At 41.4% G+C, this 22,436-nt stretch overlaps 1 protein-coding gene across 1 annotated transcript; it reads left to right on the top strand.

The window, feature by feature from the left end:
* Positions 1 to 812: 812 nt before the first annotated feature.
* CHGB (chromogranin B) lies at positions 813 to 20,965 on the top strand. The gene is made up of 5 exons (XM_007539599.3): positions 813 to 1,054; positions 7,195 to 7,241; positions 7,707 to 7,800; positions 17,445 to 19,153; positions 20,574 to 20,965. The coding sequence occupies exons 1-5, from the start codon at positions 1,009 to 1,011 to the stop codon at positions 20,655 to 20,657; spliced, it is 1,980 nt and encodes a 659-aa protein (XP_007539661.1). The 5' UTR covers positions 813 to 1,008; the 3' UTR covers positions 20,658 to 20,965.
* Positions 20,966 to 22,436: the final 1,471 nt, after the last annotated feature.

Raw genomic sequence — 22,436 nt, 5'->3', positions numbered from 1 at the left:
ATGGCCACAGGAAACAGGGCAGTCGTGTGATAACTGGTAGAAAAAGAAAGAAGAAGGAGAATAAACAGAAAAAAATAGAGAAATCTAAGAGAAGGAGGAAGAAAATTCTTTACTAGTTAATGGGAAAAAAAGGAGGGAGAAAAAAAACAGCATAACTCTGGCATATGTAATGTCAAAACCAAATTTTGGACCTCATGGTTTAGAGTCCAATGTTTTATCCTCATAGGACTCATTTAAAAAAAAAAGATAAGATAGATAGATGATAGATAGATGATAGATTTTTTTTTACCAAATCCCTACTCAGCTCTGGCTTATAGTGGTGCCATAGACTGTGGCTAGGACCTTGGACCCTCAGGTGTGAAAGCACTCTTTTTAAAATTTATTTATTTATTTATTTATTTTCCCTTTTGTTGCCCTTGTTGTCTTAAGCACTCTGTTTTTAAAGCCATCACTGCCCTTTTCGTTTCTCATGACCGTTTATTCTCTAGTTACTCTCCACTGGGTAGTAGAAACAACAAACAGCAGACATAAATTTGTGGATGTGGAGGGGGGGGCCAAGAGGTGGGGTCGGGTGGGAAGGGGAAGGATGGAGATGAGCAAACATAGTCAGTCTAAATCTCTCGGATCTCCTAGTCTCAGATTTGTATTATCTCTCTACTCACACCTCTGTTTCCTAGTCCATTTTACTCTCCACCCCCGCTCCAGACCTACAGCACCCAGGCAACTGGGCTGGCGCAAATTTCCTCTCATTTGCGTTGTCGCCCCCGGGCCAACTCGTGACGTCAGGGCTAATAGGGGGTGCCATCTCCCGTGTGCCCGCCCCTTCTGGCCCTGCAGGGCCCCTGCTTGCCTTTTAAAAGAGCCGGGCCTGCGCCAACCACGCCACACCGCAGGGACCAGGACGCACAGCTGCTTTCTGGAGCATCTTCGTCTCCCTCTGTCTGCATCTTGCTCCACCTGTCCAGGCGATAGCCACACTTCTCCGTGCAGATTCTGGGAAGCGGTGGCATGCAACCAGCGGTGCTCCTCTGCCTCCTGGGAGCGGTGGTAGCCGGTGAGTGAGAGCTGCGGGCCATTCAGCACCGCGGACAGCGCCAGCACCATGTTCCCCTTGGCTCGGGGCATCTTGGATGGCAGATACTGCCAGAGAGGGAGATTTGAGGGGAAAGTTTTCCCCCTCTTGCTTGAGGTTCTAATTTCTTCTCTTCTTTGGGTGTTTCCCTTCAATTCTCAGCCGCATCATCAGACTTGGAAAAAGCCAGAGAGCTTCTTTTTTAAAAATATTTATTTTATTTCCTTTTGTTGCCCTTGTTATTTTATTGTTGTAGTTATTATTGTTGTCGTTGTTGTTGGATAGGACAGAGAAAAATGGAGAGAGGAGGAAGAAGACAGAGAGGGGGAGAGAAAGATAGACACCTGCAGACCTGCTTCACCCCTTGTGAAGGGACTCAAACCGGGATCCTTAGTCTGGTCCTTGTGCTTTGCACCACCTGCGCTTGAACTGCTGAGCTACAGCCCAACTCCTGCCAGAGAGGTTCTTAACCTAATCAAGAGTCTGGGTCTTTTCATATCTGAGTTTTCTTGTACATAGGAAGAAACATGGTCTCTCACCTCCAAGAAAAGTCACACATTTTGTGCTCAATTCTAAAATGTCTAGAGAGGTGCTGTTATAGTCTAATTCTGATTCTATAGCTGTAATTAAGTGTATGTTTGCCTTTTTAAAAAAACTGATGGTCACTGAGAAACAAGATTACGTGTACTGTATTAGTTGATACCTGCATAATTTCTATTATCATCACTATTGTTTAAACATGGTGAATTCTAAGTAAAATATATATTTATATATATATGACATTTTATCTACTTTCTTCACACTTATAATTGTGTGTATTCGTGTATATTATATAAAGAGTTAATGCAATGTGAGTGTGTGTTTTCATATCTAGGGAGAGGTAATTCCATGTTAAATCCACTTTAAAGTTATGAGTGGAAATAGTAGTATGTATTTTGACTGTGTACTCTATAAAAACTAACTCGAATGTAAAAATGCAAAAATATCCTTGGAGTTGTCAAAATGTCTTAGTCAGTATGGGAGAATGAAATATTAAGTAATAGATATTTGACCATTTCTTTTTAAATATGAGCAATTATAGGATTATTCTTTCAGACTACTGTGAATCTTGAAGAAATCTCTAGAGACTTGGAAAAAGTGTGTGTGTGTGTGTGTGTGTGTGTGTGTGTGTGTGTGTAAAGCCACTGTGAATATTGAGACTGTTGAAAGTAAGCCATAACTGGAGGTTTTCTTCAGTTGTTTGCTGATTTTATAACTGTGATTTAGTGTATGTTTGCCTTTTTTAAAAAGCCTGATGATTACCGAGAAACAGGATTCCATGTACTGCATTAGTATTGTGTCATAGATTATTGTCCTTATCTGAGGTTGAGATTCCCAGCTAGAAGTGAGGCACTGCCTTCCATGAATATGAAGCTTTCATTTATAGCAATTACTGAGTAGAAACAGACAAAATATAAGCTAGTGCTGATATATTTTACTGCAAGCTATTTACATTCAGAATTTCCCAAAAATTCTTGTCATCCTTATAAACTGTAAATGTTCTCAATTTAACTAAGAAGTGCCAGATGAATATTTATAGTCTTTTCTAGTTGAAGATATTTCCAAGAAGGAATTTCTTAAAAGTCTAAAATTATCCTATGTGTTTTACAGTGAAGAGATACTTACATTATTGTTATACAAGAGAATTTTGATATGGGTTTATATTTTAGTTGCAGCTAAAATAAAATCTTTATTAAATTTTTGTAGAGCTATAATTTACTCTCCATAAAATCCACTGCTTTATATATTTCAATGATAATTTTTTAGTATATTCACACATTGTATAATTTTTTTTTTTTTTTGGTCTCCAAGGTTATCATTGGGGCTCTGTGTCTGCACTATGGATCCACTGCTCCTGGAGGCCATTTTTTCCATTTTGTTGCCCTTGTTGTTATTGTTATTGCTGTTGTTGGATAGGACAGAGAGAAATTGACAGAAATAGGACAGAGGAGGGGAATACAGAGGGGGGGAGAGAAAGATAGACATCTGCAGACCTGCTTCACTGAAGATTGTGTGTGAGGGGAGCTCAAACTGGGATCTTATGCCCTTCCTTGTGCTTCACTTAATGCCTTGTGCGCTTAACCGCCGCCCCCCCCCTGCTGCGCCCACATTGTGTAATTATCACCAATATCGGTTTTTAGAACATTTTATTTACCCCAGAATGAAATCCTATACCTATTCCCACAGTCATTCCTCATTTCTGCTCCCCTACCCTCATGCCTGGAAATGAGACATAGAACCTTTCAAGCAGAGTTCATTATTTATCAAAAACACAAGGCTAATGAGAGCTGTTTCATTTCCTACCCTTAAAAGCTTCTGGGGGTATATCCCACACCCTTCTACAATAGCTACTGTGTGCTCCAAAAGCTAATAAGAATGAAATAGCTACATGATATCCTTATTATACAAGGTAGAATGAGTTTTACTCTCAAACACTCTTGCTAACTCATTATCTTGCATCATCATTTTTTAAATTTTTATTTGTGATTAATAGTAGATTACAAGATTGTAACATTACACTGTATTATTCCACACCCACCACCAAAGTTCTGAATCCTCTCTCTCCCATCTTCCAAAGATAACCAACCACTCTAGTTATCACAAGTCTTTGAGACAGTTTGGGCAGGGGTAGATAGCATAATGGTTATGCAAAGGGAGAACATACCTGAGCCCCCTATGTCCCAGGTTCAATCCCTTGCACTGTTATTAACCAAACAGAAGTGATAAGTGCTAAGTGCTCTAGTAAGAAAAAAAAAAAAAGGAAGTTTGCTTGTATAGCAATATTTATAGCCTAAGATCAAATCTTGACATAGTCCTATGAAATATTAATAGTTGAGAAGTGATTCTCAGATTTGTTATAAAATATTACTTTATTTTCTTCTGACATTTGACTGCTTTACTTTTCACATCAGTATTGGGTTTCCTGTTATTCATTTTTTTTTTTTTGCCTCCAGGGTTATTGCTGGGGCTCAGTGCCTGCACCATGAATCTACTGCTCCTGGAGGCCTTTTCCCCCCTTTTGTTGCCTTTGTTGTTGTAGCCTTGTTGTGGTTATTACTGTTGTTGTTGATGTCGTTTGTTGTTGGATAGGACAGAGAGAAATCGAGAGAGGAGGGGAAGATAGAGAGGGGGAGAGAAAGACACCAACAGACCTGTTTCACCGCCTGTGAAGCAAGCAGGTGGGGAGCAGGGGGCTCAAACTGGGATCCCTACGCCTATCCTTATGCTTTGTGCCACCTGCGCTTAACCCGCTGCACTACTGCCCGGCCCCCGGGGTTTCCTTTTGTGTTTCCTGAACCTTACTTTATACAAAAATAAGTTGAGCTACCTTATGGGAATCAAAATGTCTTTACTCTTACAGACTCCTATTGAAAGGAGTTCAGTGGCATTTAGCTATGTCCCCAAGAGATATATTTTCACAAGGAGGACCCAACTTCTAAACTCTAATCAGGAGCATAGGACTGTTCCATAACAAACATGAGTGTGGTCTGTGAAGTGGCACAATAGATGAAGCATTGGACTCTCAGGCATGAAGTCTCATACTCAACCCCCAGAAGCACATGTGTCAGAGTAATAACTGGTTCTCCCTCTCTCTCCTTCTATCTCTCATTAATAAATAAATCTTAAAACAAACACGTCGGTTAGCCTCATGAAACAAAAGTGTTTCTCTTTCATACCTGAGGCTCTGGAGTCTGAGTGAGTTCCTTGCACCACCATAAGCCAGACCTAAACATAAATAAACAAATAAGGCAAAAAACAAAAAAGAACAAGAAAATTATTCTCTTACTCCAAAATTGAGGACTTTTACTACTTTGACAATGTTAGTAGTTAAGAAAGGTATATATTTTATAGTTATCAAAAAGATAAAAGTATAATAAGAAGCTAAATTACCAAAAAAAAGCATTAGTAAAGCCAAATTTTTAAAAGAAAACTTCTTGTTCACTAGAGGCATGCTTCTCTCAAAATTTTTCCAATGGACTTTTACAAATTTCATTGGGAAGAATAATTGCCAATGTGTAATTTTCCTAAATAATAACTGTATGAGGGATAAAATTATAATTGACACCATATAAGACCCATGTGCTGCCTGTCACCTGGATCTTGCAAGAACTACATTTCAGAAAGTGCAGTGTTTTCATACGATATTAACTACTTCTCAGACATCTTTAGCATATTGAATAACCTGAGGTCTTTTGAAACAATTGAAATAGACTCGGAGCCGAGTGGTGGCTCACCTGGTTGAGCGCACATGTTAATACACAAGGACTCAAATTCAAGCCCCCTGGTTCCAACCTGCAGGGGCAAAGCTTTGGAAGTGGTGAAGCAGGGCTGCAGGTGTCTGCCTCTCTCCCTCTCTATTTCCCCCTTTCCTCTCCATTTCTGGCTGTCTTTATCCAATAAATAAATAAAGATTAAAAAGAAGGGGGCCAGGTGGTGGCACACCTGGTTGAGCACACATGTCGCAATGCGAAAGGACCTGGGTTCGAGCCCCCAGTTCCCACCTGCAGGGGGGAAGCTTCACAAGTAGTGAAGCAGTGCTGTAGGTGTCTCTCTGTCTCTCTCTATATATATATCACCCCCTCCCTCTCTATTTCTGGCTATCTCTATCCAATAAATAAATACAGATAACAAAAAAAAACTTAAAAAAAAGATTACAAAGAAGTAGACTCTAGGCCATGCTCTGAAAAGGAAAATATCTTATGGTAAATAAGGAAAATTGTTATTTTTATTCTAGGTTGACCTAGACTATGCAGTTTTTTGGGGAGGTTAAACTTAAAGAGCAAGCATTTTAGGAAAAAGGGCTAGATTGCTGATTATAAATAAACGTCATTTGTGTATCTAAGACTCCAAAGTCCCAGGTTCAATCTCTAGGCACCACTATCAGCCAGAGTTTAGCAGTGCTCTGGTTAAAAAAGAAAGAAAAAAGAAATTCTCATGAGACTTGATTTAAATAAATTATACATTATCCTTTTAGAATAGCTTCACAGAGTGGGGGTAGATAACATAATGGTTATGCAAAGAGATTCTCATTCCTGAAGCTCCAAAATCCCAAGTTCAGTTCCCAACACCACCATAAGCCAGAACTGAGCAGTGCCCTGATAAAAAAAAAAAAAAAAAACTTCGTAAGACAGTTATTAAACACCAGTTTGCATACAATACTACGGACTTGATTCTATGCTAGTAGAATTATGGATAGATGGGGGAAAGAAAACACACTGTTATAGGTGCACTTGCAGGCTTGTCCAGACAAAAACCTGAGGGTGAAAAAATGAGGTAACTAATTATATAAGATAGGCATAACCATGTTTTTTATAATAAGAGTAAATTTTAGGGAGGAAATTTTCTTGGGCACAGGAAGAGTAGAAGAAACCATAAATCTTTACACAAAGGTTGAGAAGGGTTCTCTGGTTTCACTTAAACTACGTTTGTTTGAACTTTTTCTTATAATGCACTATCAGGAAACTGTGCAGATCCTACGTATACAGCTTAATGAGTCAACCACACACTGAGTACACCAGTGTAATCAGCACCCAGATCAAGAAATGGGATGTGATCCAGGAAGTGGTATAATGAATAAAGCTTTGGACTCTAGGTCTTGAGTTCAATTCATGGCAGCACATGTACCAGACTGATGTCTGGTTCTTTCTCTCTCTCCTATCTTTCTCATTTAATAAATAAATAAAATCTTTTAAAAATGTTATTACCTATCTTTAAAAAAAAAAGAAAAAAGAAAGAGAGAAAGAGGAATGGGACCTTATCAGTAAATAGGAGGCCCCTTTTGTGGTCTAGGGTTGATTCATATTGGATATAAGATAGTATTAATTTCCAGATCATTACAGCATTGCCAGAAGTAATCTCTGTCTCTCTGTCTCTCTCTCTCTCTCTCTCTCTCTCTCTCTCTGTATGATTAGGGCAGTTATGAGCCCTGGAATAATCATCCCCAACTACCTCCACTCTGCTTAACTCTGACTATGCTCTATTTTCCAAGCAATTTTTGAAGGATGGGAGTGTTTTGGTGAGTTGTGATTCCAAAACATAACTTCCAAAGTCAATTCATCCTCTACTCTTTTTCTCTTTTAAAGCTGTCAGTTCTGTGCCTGTGAATAGCGGGAATCACAATGAAGAACTGGTAAGTTGAAATCAAAATCTAGAATCTAGACTTTATTGACTTTAGATCCTCCCACTCTATCGAACAAAAAGAAAAACAAGCAACAACAACAACAAAAATCACACACAATATAGTGTTATGAAGTCAAGTTTTCATCCCCAAGGAAAGGAGTTTAAGAGCTACCTCCTGCTCTGGGCTCTCATCTCCTTCCTAGATGTTTTTGTGTCTCTGGCAAGTTTGTTACATTTTCCTTCCAACCTGTTCAGATATGTGAGTTTATATTCTTTCTTGAAATAATTTTGACTCAATGCCTTGTTGCATTGCTATGAGAGGCCTGTGAGGTTTCATTACAGTCCTGGGAATATATCCACATTCCTGTCCCTAGCAACTTAGAGTTGAGTAGTCTCTTACCTCAGTAATACCAGCTTTTGACAACCTACTTTTGAGTCTCTTTTCCCTCTCCTTCCCCTTTCCCTCCCAATCCAGGTGACTCGCTGCATCATTGAGGTCCTCTCAAATGCCTTGTCGAAGTACACTTCTCCACCCATCACCCCTGAGTGTCGACAAATTCTGAAGAAGAGTAAGTGTTCCACACTGCAGAAGACGTTTGGCCCCCTAGTCCTTGCTGCTGCTTCCTTCACATTACCTTCTATTTAATCTCCAAATTAAGTTAGGGCACAATGGGAAGAATAGACTAGACCAGTGTCTAGAGAGATATAAGTCAAGGTTTCTAGCCCCTGCTCCACCACTTACTTGATATGTGATCATATGGAAGACACCTTGCGTATAGGGGTAGATAGCATAATGGTTAGGTAAAGAGACTCTCATGCCTGAGACTCCAAAGTCCCATACCACCATAAAGCAGAGCTGAGCAATGCTCTGGTAAAAAAAAGAAAGAAAGAAAGAAAGAAAGAAAGGGAAGAAAGAGAAAGAAAGGAAAGAAAGAAAGAAAGAAAGAAAGGAAAGAAAGAAAGAGAAAGGAAAGAAAGAAAGAAAGAAAGAAAGAAAGAAAGAAAGAAAGAAAGAAAGAGAGAAAGAAAGTGCTTGCCTCTCTGGGCTTTTTGGTTCTTCAAGTAAAATGAAGGAATTGAACTCATTGATAGTCTTTGAAATGTTTAGCAGTTGTTAAGTTCCTTTGTTCTAGAGTTTGGAGATTTAGAGCAAATTTTCATTTTAGTCAAGGGGGGTATGGAAGGAACTTGCTTATGATTAAAGGCAGGAGTGATGTTAAGTGTTTTGACAGTACTGGAAAATATAAGGATAGAAGATTTTAAAGTTGGTTAAGTGGCCACAGAGATGACATAGCTGGTAGAATACAGGACTAGCAGGCATGAGGTCCTAAGTTTGGTCCCTGACACTGCACTGCCAGAGTGATTATCTGATTCTCTCTCTCTCTCTCATATAAATGAATAAACAAATGAAATAAAACTGACTAAGGTAGCCAGGGAGATAGTACAAATGGTGACACACCAGATTTTCATACTTGAGGATCTGAAGTCCCAAGTTCAATCTGCAGTATCACCATAAACCGGGGATAAGTACTGTCCTGGTGTTTCTCTCTCTCTCTCTGTAAATAAAACTTTATCATTTTTTATTTATCTTATTTTTTTATCTTTTATTTATCTTATTTTTTTAGGATAGAGACAGAGATAAATTGAGAAAGAGGTGACAGAGAAGAGAGAGAGAGAAAGAGAGAGACTTGCCGCACTGCTTCACCACTTGTGAAGCATCCCCCCGTAAAGGTGGGAACTGGGTACTTGAATCCGGGTCCATGCACATGGAAATGTGTGCACAGTACCAGGTACGCCACCATCTGGTCCATTATAAATAAAACTTTAAAAATTGGTTAAGAGGGGCCAGGAGACATATCATCTAATTTAGTATGTGCCTTTCCAAGTGTGAGGTTATGGGTTCAGGCTCTGGCATCACACAGGGGTACCACAGCATCAGAAGTAGTTCCATGAACTGTGCTCCGCCCCCCACTTGGAAAAAGAATGAACACATTGGCCCTAGACATATGGAATTGAACATGCAGTTCCTGGTGCAGCAAAATAGATAGATAGATAGATAGATAGATAGATAGATAGATAGATAGATAGATGTTAGTTAAGTCACTTTATTTTGGAACAGTAGGTACTGCAAGTGGTCCCAAGGGTTCTGGCCTGAGAAATGCAAGAGGCAAGGGTAGAAGAAGAGCATCCGCTGAGTCAGAGCAGTGGCTTTGAGTCTAACTGGGGCATTTTCTCTGTGCAAAACAGCTCTGTGAAAAGCAAAAAAAAAAAAAAATATATATATATATATATATATATATATATTCCCTTTTGTTGCCCTTGTTGTTTTATTGTTGTAGTTTTTATTGTTGTTGTTATTGATGTTGTCGTTGGTAGATAGGACAGAAAGAAATGGAGAAAGGAGGGGAAGACAGAGGGGGAAAGAAAGATAGACACCTCGAAAAGCAAAACTTGAACAATGAAGCAAACAGTATCCAACATTAAGAGATCGATTTTACAAAACTGTGCAGTCTTTATGAAGTTAAATGGATTCAAAGAAATCCAGAAAATGCTGTTCTCTTCTACACCATTCTCTGCTTTTTAATTTTCAGTCAGGATAGGAACCATGGATTATTTCTCTTTTCACCTTCAAATTTTTCTCATTGCAAAATAAAAAGCCCTCTTGCTTATGCTGTACTTGAACACTCATGCATAAAATGGCAAAAACAAGTACTGGGTTGTTAGAAAAATCATGGCATATTTTTCCATGCAAAAATGCATCATGGCTTTTCCGATGACCCAGTATTAGTGATTAACAAAAGAGTAATCTAGGAGATTCAGTTCACTGTGGGAGTCTTCTGGGTAACCATAAGCAGGTGAAGGGGATCTGAGCCTGCAGGAGCCTCATTCACGGGTACGAAAAGAAGCTTCTCTGTTCTTGTTCCTCCAGTTATGCACTCCTCTTTCTGCATTCCTTTCCAGATTTCTTTCTTTTCTCTTCTCTTCTCCCTTTCTTCCTTTTTTCTTTTTCTTTTTATCAGAGCACACTGTTCACTCTGGCTTATCATGGTGCTGGGGACTGAAACTGGGCCCTTTGGAGTTTCAGGCATGAAAGTCTTTTTTGCATAACCAGTATGCTATTTCCCCAGCCCCTCTTCAGCTTTCTTTTCCAACTATCACAGGAGAAAGTGAGAGCAGAGTGGATCTCCAAGCAGGGGGTAAAGACTGCTCCTTTATTAAAATCCATCTCTCTATCTTCCTTCTCTTTTCTTTGTTTACTAGATAACTGCAAAGTGTGGGAGTCTGTCATATTAGGTCACCAAAGAACAGCAATTGCTTAGAAGGGCTCTGTCTGCCTGCCAAGACCAGATTCTTAGTCCCATAGCTGTGACTAATGGCCTCTGTCCTCGCTGGCCTATTAGACTTGGGATCTTTTGTTTTTAAAAAAACTCTTTTTGGGGAGTCGGGCTGTAGCACAGCGGGTTAAGCGCAGGTGGCGCAAAGCACAAGGACCGGCATAAGGATCCCGGTTCGAACCCCGGCTCCCCACCTGCAGGGGAGTCGCTTCACAGGTGGTGAAGCAGGTCTGCAGGTGTCTATCTTTCTCTCCTCCTCTCTGTCTTCCGCTCCTCTCTCCGTTTCTCTCTGTCCTATCCAACAATGACAACAACAATAATAACTACAACAATTAAAACAACAAAGGGAATAAATAAATAAAATAAATTTTTAAAAAATTAAAAAAAAACTCTTTTTTTAATTTTCCCTTTTGATGCCCTTGTTGTTTATCGTCATCGTTGTTGTTGCTGTCGTTGAAATAGAGAGAGAGAGGAGAGAAATAGAGAAAAATAGAGAGAGGAGGGGAAGACAGAGAGGAGAGAGAAAGATAACCAGATACCTGCAGACCTGCTTCACCACCTGTGAAGTGAACCCCCTGCAGATGGGGGGCCAGGGACTCGAACTAGGATCCTTAGCTGGTCCTTGCACTTCTCGCCATGTGCACTTAACCCGCTGCGCCACCTCCCGGCTCCCCTAGACCTGGGATCTTTTGATGTCTTCTAAGAGAAGGGACACCACAAACAATAAAGTGGCCTAGGTCTACCAGACCCTGGAGACACTAGACCCAGAGGACCATAGAATGCTAAAACCAAGAAGGTTTAAGAGTGCCCCCTGGAGTTCCAGACTTCAACATGACAGAGACAGGCAAATAACATAATGGAGTAAGGTGGGGCAGGAAGTGACTCAAACTGGAGGACTCGTGCCCCTTTAAGGGGGAGCAAGTATCTCTCAGCTCCAACCCTGTCATAAATAAATACAGACTCTGCTACCAGGCTTGGTACATGCAGTGCCAGGGACTAAACTCAGGACCTCATGTGGTGAGCCCAGTTCTTTCCCCACAGCACCATCTTCTGGGCTACAAAAATGTATTTACTTCATAATGAGAGAGGCAGACAGACCAGAGCATCAGCTCTGGCAGAAGCAGTGCCAGGGATTAGGACTCAGGACCTCTTGCTTGTATGTCCAGAGCAGTGCCACTGTGCCACCTCCCAGTCCACAGTGCATTCCTTCTTACAGCCACCCTCTCATCCCAAGCCCATCTCAATCTCCACCTCCACCTCCACCTCTACCTCCCATTCTCTCTTGCACATCTCTGGGGTTCAGCATGCACTTCCTGACAAAGGAGCTTTGGGGCAGTTTGGAAACATCATTGTTTTATGATTTGCCTTAGAGAATACACAGTTCAGTTCCTCCTTTTCCTTTCCTTTTTTTTTGGGGGGGGGTGAGGTGAGGGTGGGGTGGGGGTGGGAGGCAGGATCTCATGCTTGTTTGATTTCACTGCTCCTGGGATGCTTTTTTTTTTTTTTTTGCTTTCAGGGTTATTGTTGGGGCTCGGTGCCTGCACCAGGAATCCACTGCTCCTGGAGGCCAATTTTCCCATTTTGTTGCCATTGTAGTTGTTGTTGTTGGATAGGACAGAAAGAAATAGAGAGAAGGGGAGAAGACAGAGAAGGGGAGAGAAAGACAGACACCTGTAGCCCTGCTTCACCGTTTGTGAAGCGACACCTCCCCCCCCCACAAGTGGGGAGCCAGGGGCTAAAACTGGGATCCTTATGCAGGTCCTTGTGCTTCATGTCATGTGTGCTTAACCTGCTGCACTACCGCCCAGCCCCCCACTGAGATGCTTTTTAATATAGATAGAAACCTCAAAAGAGAAAGTGAGACATCATAGCACCAGAACTCTCCCCAGTGCTGTGGCACACATAGCAAAACACATGCCCAACCCCTGAGCTGTCCTTCTACCACCCCCACACACACACACAGTACAGTTCTTACTAGGTACAAGTCTTTTTGACCATGTTATCATAGCCATTCTTGCAGCATGATATTTTGTGTGGGAATGTGCATTTTCACCACTTAAAAGTAAGGGTTAAGTGTGACGCTTTGGTTTTACAAAGTGACAATGACTGTGCACTGCTAATCATAGCTTTCCTCTGATCTCACCTAAAGAGAACTAAATTTAGGAGGAGAGAACTAAATTTAGGAGGAAGTGCTAAGCCTCAGCACAAGCTGCTCCAGGCAGCACACTTTAACTGGAGAAAGTAAAGACTGCTATTCTTGACCAGCAGACAAGAGAAAAGGGGCCACCCAGTGCCTGTCCTGGGAAGTTGAGGTCCTGTCTGATCTGTCTACTGACTCTCAGAATGACACCAAAGCCCCCCTGTGTATCTCTGACCATTGACTAGCCAATCAACCTTTAAAAGGCAAAGGTACTGAGGAAGGAAGTCGATTCTCAGGTGTCGGAAGTGAAAGGTCTGGAACATTTCAGCTGCTTCATTAAACATGGGCATGTTGTCATATCAGAAGGGACTTTAAGCACAGAGGTTCAAATTGCCCACTGTATTTTGGACATTTTTACAAAACAGACCATAGTTTTCCTTTTCTCAGATGTCAGTTTAGTGGTCTGGGAGGTGGTGCATTGGATAAAGTATTGGGTTATCAAGTGTGAGGTCCCAAGTTCAGTCCCCAGTAGCACATGTACCAGAGTGATGTCTAGTTCTCTCTCTCTCTCTCCCCTGTCTTTTTCATTAATAAATAAATAAAACCTTAAAATAAAGTAATGTCAGTTCAAAGTACCCCATCACATAATATTATAATGCACTGCTACTTTAATAATTTTATAAGGGGATCGGAAAGATGTTACCTAATCCCTGGGTAAGGCGTGTTTCACTGGGTAAGCCACGTGTGAGCAGCACATGAGAGATGCTAGGGCACTGAAGGAGGCAGAGCACAGGTGTAGCATGTGTCGCCCTGCGTTCAGTCCCTGGCACCACATGTGACTGAGCAGTGCTTTGCTCTCTCTCATTTCCTCTCTTGCTCATAAAATATGTTTTGAATTGCAGACTGTAAAAAGTAATTATGAGGGGAGGTGGGGGAGAGAGAAATGGATCATCTAGTCAAGCACACACTTTTCCATCCATGAGGACCCAGGTTCAAGCCCTGTCCGCCACATGGGAGTACCACACAGAGAGGCGGTGACATCTTCATGGGAGATGACACAGTACTATGGTGCTTCTTCTCCTTCTCTTCTTTTTTTTTTTTTTAATTTTTTTTACATTTATTTATTTATTTATTTTCCCTTTTGTTGCTCTTGTTGTTTATTGTTGTTGTTGTTATTGCTGTCATTGTTGTTGGATAGGACAGAGAGAAATGGAGAGAGGAGGGGAAGACAGAGAGGGGGAGAGAAAGGCAGACACCTGCAGACCTGCTTCACCACCTGTGAAGCGACTCCCCTGCAGGTGGGGAGCCAGGGGCTCGAACCGGGATCCTTATGCTGATCTTTGTGCTTTGCGCCACCTGCGCTTAACCCGCTGAGCTACGCCCGACTCCCTTTCTCCTTCTCTTCTTCCTCCCCTCTTTATCTCTCCCACCTTCCCTCCTTCTCTGCCTTTCACCCTATATATGAAGAAAACAAAAACAAAATAATAGCCCCCTGTTGCTGGTGGACTCAAGGAGGCACAAAGCCTCAGTGAAGCCCTGGCAGCAAGGGAAGACAAATTAAATATTTATTTATTTTTAAAAAGCAATATCATTTCCACACCATATAGAAATACAACTTAAATCACAAATATAATTTCAAAGTTTTAGTAACCACGCTATGATGCAGAGAGAAGAAATTCATGTTTTTTATTTGATTTTGTGTGTTTTTATGCATCTAAAATATTAAGATGATCAACTATGTCCTGAATACTATTATTTTAATATATAATTATTATGAAAGATTGAGAAACCTGAGGCCAGGCGGTGGCTCACCTGGCTAAGTGCACACATTACAGCACACAAGGACCCAGGTTCAATCCCCTGGTCCCCACCTGCAGGAGGAAAGCTTCATCAGTGGTGAAGCAGGATTGCAGCACTCTCTCTCTCTCTCCCTCTCTCTCTCTCTCCTTCCCTCCCTCCCTCAATTTCTCTCTGTCTCTATGCAGTAATAAGTAAATAAAATATTTTTTAAAGATTGAGAACATTTACATTCTTTTATTACATATAAACTCTTGGAAGTGTGGGGGTGACTTGCACTAGTACTTCTCAGTGTGGACCAGCCACCTTTTAAGTGCTTCAGCACCATGAAAAGCTAGTGGCTCTCACAGAGGGAGGGCTGTGCAGGTGTGATCCCAGTCTGTGAGTGGCCTTCACTTGAGGAATTCACTCTGAACTCAGTGACATAACAGAAAACCTGAGCCCTCCCACCTAGCACTCAGGTAGTGCTAACTGCATATCTCCTTTCATGGGATGCCCTTGAGTTAAAGAGGGTTTAGTAGAAGAGTTACTGACATTTGCAAAAGATGGGAGAGAATGGTTCACTTAAAATGTCAGCTGTACACTGCTGCTGATTTGTGAAATACAAAGACAACTCGGTATACTGAAGTTCATGCTTACCCTCTGAGAACATGCATTGTATATGTGTGGGGTTGGAGTGCGGGGAATTGAGTAAGTTTCCCTTTCCACTTCTGTGCAGTTTTTCAGGGAAGAAATAACATATCCTTCTTGCCATCTGTTAGCTGTTGACTTATATTGTCAATTACTGCTGGGTTGAATCTGGATAGGTGATTTAAAAGTAGAAGTCTGATAAGCTAATAGCTTAAAAAATGTAAATCTGGGGGCCAGGTGGTGAGACACTCAGCTGAGTGCACATGTTCCAATGTACAAGGACCTAGGTTCAAGCCCCTGCTCCCCACCTGCAGGGGAGACTTAAAGAAGTGCTATAGGTCTCTCTAATATTTTATTATAGTATATATATATATATATATATATCTTTTATTTTATCTCCAAGCTTATCTTTGCTTTTTTTTTTTTTTTTACGCTTATGAGGTGACCCCTTGCAGGTGGGGAGTGGGAGTTCGTTGCACAGTCCTTGGACTTGGCATCATATGTACTTAACCCACTGTGCTGCCACCTGCCTGCCCCCCTCCCCAGTATCACTGGAGCTAGGTGCCTGCAATACACACTAAAAATCCACTGCTCCTGGAGACCATCTTTTTTTCCCCCATTGTTGTTGTTGCTACTGTTATTGTTGGATAGGACAGAGAGAAATTGAGAGAGATGAGGAAGATAGAGAGGGGGAGAGAAAGATAGACACCTGCAGACCTGCTTCACCATTTGTGAGGCAACATGCCTGCAGGTGTGGAGCCAGGGTTCAAACCAGGATCCTTGAGCTGGTCCTTGAGATTCACGTTATGTGCATTTAAACCTGTGTGCTACTGCCTGTCCCCCCCCCCCCCATTTTATTTTATTTTAATGAGAAAGAGTAATACATAGAGAAAAACAGAAAAGCCAGAACACTGCTCAGCTCTCTTATGATGGTGCTGGAGATTGAACCTGGGACCTCAGAGCCTGTCCCCCCCATTTTATTTTATTTTAATGAGAAAGAGTAATACATAGAGAAAAACAGAAAAGCCAGAACACTGCTCAGCTCTCTTATGATGGTGCTGGAGATTGAACCTGGGACCTCAGAACCTCTGGCATAAGAATCTTTTTGCATAATCATTATGCTGTATCCCCAGACCCAGGTGTTTCTCTTTCTTTCCCTCTCTATCTCCTCTTTCTGTCCTATCAAATACAAAATAAAAATAAATACAAGAAATGTAAATCCTTCTTTGAATTCTGATAGTTCTCACTTTAGCTATTCAGTCTTATTTAGCTGGATTCTCCTTATAGATGTATTTACAGGGCTAACTTTTGTGACCCCTAATTAGTGAAAATATGAATGATAGTTCTGCATTATACTTTCCTGAGTCTCAGTGTCTTTGTCTGCAAAAAAGAAGGTTGAACTAGAGAAAGTCTAAGGTTTCTTTTGTCTCTACATTCTAATATTTCATAAATCTATATTTGGATTTTAGTTTGACTATTTCTGTCAGTCAGAGATGCAGGTTGGGTGTTATGAAACAATTAAAATGTAGAAGCCATTATTCATATAAACACAGTCAAGGAGTTTTCATTCCACTTGCTTTAAATTATTTATTTATTTATTATTGAATAGAGACAGAGAGATACCTGCAACCCTGCTTCACCACTTGCAAAGTTTTCCCCCTGCAGGTAGGGACCAGGGGCTTGGACCTGGGTCCTTGAACACTATAATGTGCGGACATAACCAGGTGCGCCACGGCCTGGCCCCCCACTTGCTTTTAAAAAGAAGTTTGGTTTGCCTGGGAGGTGACATAATGGGTAAAATAAGCATGAGATTCCAACTTCAAACCCCAGCATCACAGATGGCAGAGTGATGCTCTGGTTCCCTCTATCTTCCTCTCTTCTCAATAAATAAATAAATAAATAAATAAATAAATAAATTGTAGTAATAATCATCTGAGAATCTAGCAGAAGTGATGGAATCATGCAGTTACAAAGCCCTAGTGGGAGAAAACATAAAAAATAAAAAAAAAAAAAGAATTCGTGGGGCCAAAAAAGTTGCTCAATTGTTAGAACATATTACTTGGATACATAAGATCTGGGGTTTGATCCTTGCTACTGTATGTGAAAGAGTGGTGCTATGGCCTCTTGCTTGCTCACTTTCATAAAATAAACTTAAAAATCATTTTTATAAAAAGAATCTAAGTATTTTATTAATAAATTAACCAAATGATTTTCAAAGATCTTTAAGATTTGTAATGATCACCACGGCTGATGCTTGTTAAACCACAAGCAATTTCAAAGTTATACTTACTCTTTCTTACTTGTATTATAGGTGGAACAGAGGTTAAAGATGTAGAGAAAAATGGAAATGAAAACACAAGGTTTGAAGTAAGGTTGCTGAGAGACCAAGCTGGTGCCTCAGAAGCCCACAGTCCCTCTGATAGGGAGGAAGGGGAAGAGGACCCCCAAGACCCAACCAGAGCAGGCACAGAGGGGGGCAGGCACATCCATGGTGAAGCAAGTGAACCTCAAGGGCACCTTTATGCCTCTGACAGTCAAGTCACCAAAGAAGCAGACACACATCAATTTGAAAAAAGCTTGGGAGAGAACAGGGAAGGAGAAGGGGGAAAATATCAGAAAAGGGAGCATAAAGATGGTGGCAGTGAAGAGAAGCACCTTGAAGAGCCAGAGGAAACGCCGAATGCCTTCAGCAACAAAAGAAATGAGGCTACAGACAAGAAAAAAGAGGAGTTAATGTCTGGATATGATAAACACTCTGCTAGGAGCTCCGAGGAGATGACACACAGCCGGGAGAGGAGTAGTCAGGAGAGTGGGGAGGAGTCAACAAGCCAGCAGAAACATCCACAGGAGTCTAAAACTCAATCCCAGAGCCAGGAAGAATCTGAGGAAAGTGAGGAAGAGGACAGCCCTGAGGTGGATAAACGACTTATGAGACCCAGACACCACCATGGGAGGAGCAGGCCTGAGAGGAATCCTTCCTCAGAGGACAGGGGCCTCTATCATGAGCAGTCTGAGGAGTCAAATATGGATTTGGCCAGCTTAGGGGACATGAGGGGCCGCGACCCAACCAACTACAGGGCTCCAGAGGAAGAACCAGAATATGGGGGAGAGATAAAGAACTACTTGGCTGTCCAGCCCACCAATGATCTGGAAGGGGAACAATCTAGGGGTAGAGGAAGTGAAGAGTACAGAGCTCTAAGGATTCCTGGTAAAGAGAGCCAAGAAGAGGACAAGAGAAATCGCCTCAGCTCAGAGGTTGACAATATGGAGCATGGATACAGTGAAGAAAATGAGGAAGAGTCCTCTGAGGGAAGCCACCAGCACAGGGCCAGGGGAGGTGAACTAGGTGTCAACAACAAAGATGACAAAAGGTTCTTGGGTGGAGTATACCACCATGTCCAAGAAACTCAGATGGACAAAGCAAGGAGGTATCCACTGAGCAAGTGGAATGAGCAAGATAGAAATTTCCTCAATTATGGAGAAGAAAGAGATGAAGAAGGAGCCCAAGGGAAGTGGCAGCAGCAGCAGGAATACTTACAAGGCAGTAAAGAGAACAGGGAGGAAGCTAGGTTTCACGGCAAACAGTATGCTCCCTACCAGATCACTGAAAAAAGGAAGCGATTAGGAGAGCTGCTCAACTCATATTATGAGCTCCCTCAGTGGAAGAGCAGTCATTTTGAGAGAAAAAGCAACACGGATGACAATTATCTTGAGGGTGAAGAGGAAAATGGGCTGAACTTGAATGAGAAGAATTTCTTTCCAGTATATAACTATGAATGGTTAGAGAAAAAGCCTTCTGATGAGGATGTGAATTGGGGATATGAGAAGAGAAACCTTGCCCCCAAGCTGGACCTGAAAAGACAGTATGACAGAGTGGCTGAGCTGGATCAGCTCCTTCACTACAGGAAGAAGTCAGCTGAATTTCCTGACTTCTATGACCCTGAGGAGCAAATGATCCCACGCAATGCAGCAGAAAATGAAAGGGACAGGATTCACCAGCGAGTCCTGACAGAAGAAGAGGTACAGTATGGGTTCTGGGGTTAAAAATTAAGCTAAAATGGTCAATGTTACCATGTCATATTCACATCAATGTTAACATATTACATAGAAATGAGTGGAGTTTGGTGGGAATTAATCCCCATGAGACTGTACCACCCTAGTGATGGGTGGAGACAGCCAAGCCACTGCTCACCATTCACTGTCACAGTGGTTCTCAACCTTGACTTAATGCCATGCATTGTAATCACCTGGAAAACTCAGAAAACTACTAAAGTCTGAGACCCCCCCCCCCCCAGAGATTCTGTCTATTGACTGATACCTGGACATCAAGATTTCTTAAGCTCCTGTATGGCTTCATGAGAGTTCAGTCACTGTTGACAACTACTCTTTCAGAGTCTTCTCCTTAGTCATTGATCTTCTTTTCATCACTTTCCTAGAGCAGAAAAGAACACAGTTCTTTCAGATGTTAGATACAGTCAGAATACCAGCCAGAAATTTACATCTGGGAAAGGTAACATTGGAGCTTTATTTAAAAAAACATTTTTTTTAATATATAAGGGTTTTTGTTGTTATTGTTTTTTGTTTGTTTTGTTTCCAGGTCATTGCTGAGGCGTGGTGCTAGCGCTACGAATCCATTGCTCCCAGTAGCCAATCCCTTCCCCCTTTTTTATTCGATACGACAGAGAGAAATTGAGGGGTAAGTGGGAGATAGAAAGATAGAGAGAGGGAGCCAGGCAGTAGCGCAGCGGGTTAAGCGCATGTGGCGCAAAGCGCAAGGACCAGAGAGTAAGGATCCCGGTTCGAGCCCCCAGTTCCCCACCTGCAGGGGAGTCGCTTCACAGGCGGTGAAGCAGGTCTGCAGGTGTCTGTCTTTCTCTCCCCCTCTCTGTCTTCCCCTCCTTTCTCCATTTCTCTCTGTCCTGTCCAACAATGATAACATCAATAACAACAACAACTACAACAATAAAACAAGGGCAACAAAAGGGAATAAATAAATAAATATTGAAAGAAAGAAAGGTAGAGAGAAAGATAGACACTTGCATACCTGTTCTACCATCTGTGAATCATCCTTACTAGAAGTGGCATCAGGGGCTCAAACCCAGGTCCTTGTGCCTAGTAGTATGTGCATTTAACTGGGTGCACCATTGCCGACCATCCCCATCACTCTGCTTTTTCATAGTATTGATCCATGCCTCTCAAGCTTGATTATGCACCAGAACTGAGCAGTTCCTCAGAGCTGGTAGCTTAGTAGGTGGTGTCCAGAAGTCTGTTCTGACAAGTGCCTTGCTGTTGCTGGTCAGGGGATTATACTTTGAGAAGTACTGATAACAAATACTTGACAGTCTCTGACATAACAGTCTCCATTTGTCTATGCATCTTCAAACTACAAAGAAGTAAACTGGTATAGGATCTCATGCTTCTACTTTTCTCTATTTTCTAGGAAAAAGAACTTGAAAACTTGGCTGCAATGGACTTGGAACTACAGAAAATAGCCGAGAAGTTCAGTGGTAATCGAGGGGGCTGATGGTCATTGGAGCAAAGGGTAGCTATGAGATGCAGTCCTCACGTTGTCTGTTTTCTACCACTCTGCTGAAAGATAACCATTTATTTACCCAAAAGCAGAAAATAGAATTTACCTTTGATTAATTGTTGACACAATTGGAAATGTCTTTAATTTTTGCCAGGATGCTACTGAAAGTATGAATAGCATGACTTGTAGCTAGTATGCTCTTTCTTGCAAAATAGACATAGTACCATGCTTGTGATAATGACTGCTACCATTCTTGAAAACTATTCTTGTCTGAGTTTGAAATAATAAAAGATTTCTCTGAAGTCTAAAGCTTCATGTTCTCAATTGGGGGGGGGACTGAACTAAGAGTTTGATCTTCAAATTCATTCTTTACAGTAAATTCTAAAAGATAATACATGGATTTGTTGACCTCTGGGTGCAGAATAGGAAAAAAAAAATCCTGGGAGTCGGGCGGTAGCGCAGCGGGTTTAGCGCATGTGGCGCAAAGCCCGGTTCGAGCCCCCGGCTCCCCACCTGCAGGGGAGTCTCTTCACAGGCGGTGAAGCATGTCTGCAGGTGTCTATCTTTCTCTCTCCCTCTATGTCTTCCCCTTCTCTCTCCAGTTCTCTCTGTCCTATCCAACAACAATGACATCATCATCAGCAACAACAACAATAACTACAACAATAAAAAAACAAGGGCAACAAAAGGGAATAAATAAATATTAAAAAAAGAAAAAGAGATTTAAAAAATAACAAACCTTTAAAGTAAAAGAATATGAAGGATATAAAGTGAAAGTCTTTTTACATAGATTTATGTATGAGCAAGAGTCGAGAGAGAGGGTGCATGAGAGAGAACCAAAGCATAACTGGCATATGCAATGCCAGGGATCAAACTCAGGATCTCATGTTTCAGAGTGCAACACTTTATCCACTGCATCTACATCCAGGCTGTGAAAAGACATTTGCTCCCACAGACTGGAGGAAGATTTAATGAGATTAAATAATCTATCTTTAAAAAATTAAAGGGTTATTATTTCTGAAATCCTATTACCTGGAGAACACTGTAAATAGCCAACCAAGCAAAAAAAAAAAAAAGTCATTTTTCAGGGTTGAAGAGAAAGTTTAGAAAATAAAAAAAATAAATGAGAAGAATCACAAAACCTGAGCTGAGTTCCAGACAGTAGACAGAAGACTCTGATACTCATTAGTCATAACTATAGCCAAGCCAATTTCTCTTTCTGGACATTAGTTTCATTAGTAAGATAAGGTCTGTTTCACTGTGTTGTTATGAGGATACTATGAGATTATGGAAAACACTTAAATGCCTGGCATATGGCAATGGTACAGGAAATTATGCCTGAAGCTTTTGACAGTAAGACAGACAATTTCCCCTCCTTTCTTTCTTTCTTTCTTTCTTTCTTTCTTTCTTTCTTTCTTTCTTCCTTCCTTCCTTCCTTTCTTATTTTCTTTCTTTTTTTATATTTATTTTATTTATTCTCTTTTGTTGCCCTTGTTGTTTTATTGCTATAGTAATTGTTGTTATTGATGTTGTTGTTGGATAGGACAGAGAGAAATGGAGAGAGGAGGGGAAGACAGGGGGGGAGAGAAAGACAGACACCTGCAGACCTGCTTCACCACCTGTGAAGTGACTCCCCTGCAGGAGGGGAGCCGGGGGCTCGAACCGGGATCTTTACGCCGGTCCTTGTGCTTTGCGCCGCGTGTACTTGACGCGCTGCGCTACTGCCTGACTCCCTCTTCTTTCTTTCTTTTCTTTCTTCCTTTCTTTCTCGCT

The sequence above is a fragment of the Erinaceus europaeus genome, chromosome 1, assembly GCF_950295315.1.
Source record: "Erinaceus europaeus chromosome 1, mEriEur2.1, whole genome shotgun sequence".
NCBI lineage: Eukaryota > Metazoa > Chordata > Mammalia > Eulipotyphla > Erinaceidae > Erinaceus > Erinaceus europaeus.
The sequence above is the reverse complement of the archived record's forward strand: the minus strand, read 5'-3'. Positions and strand labels throughout refer to the sequence as shown.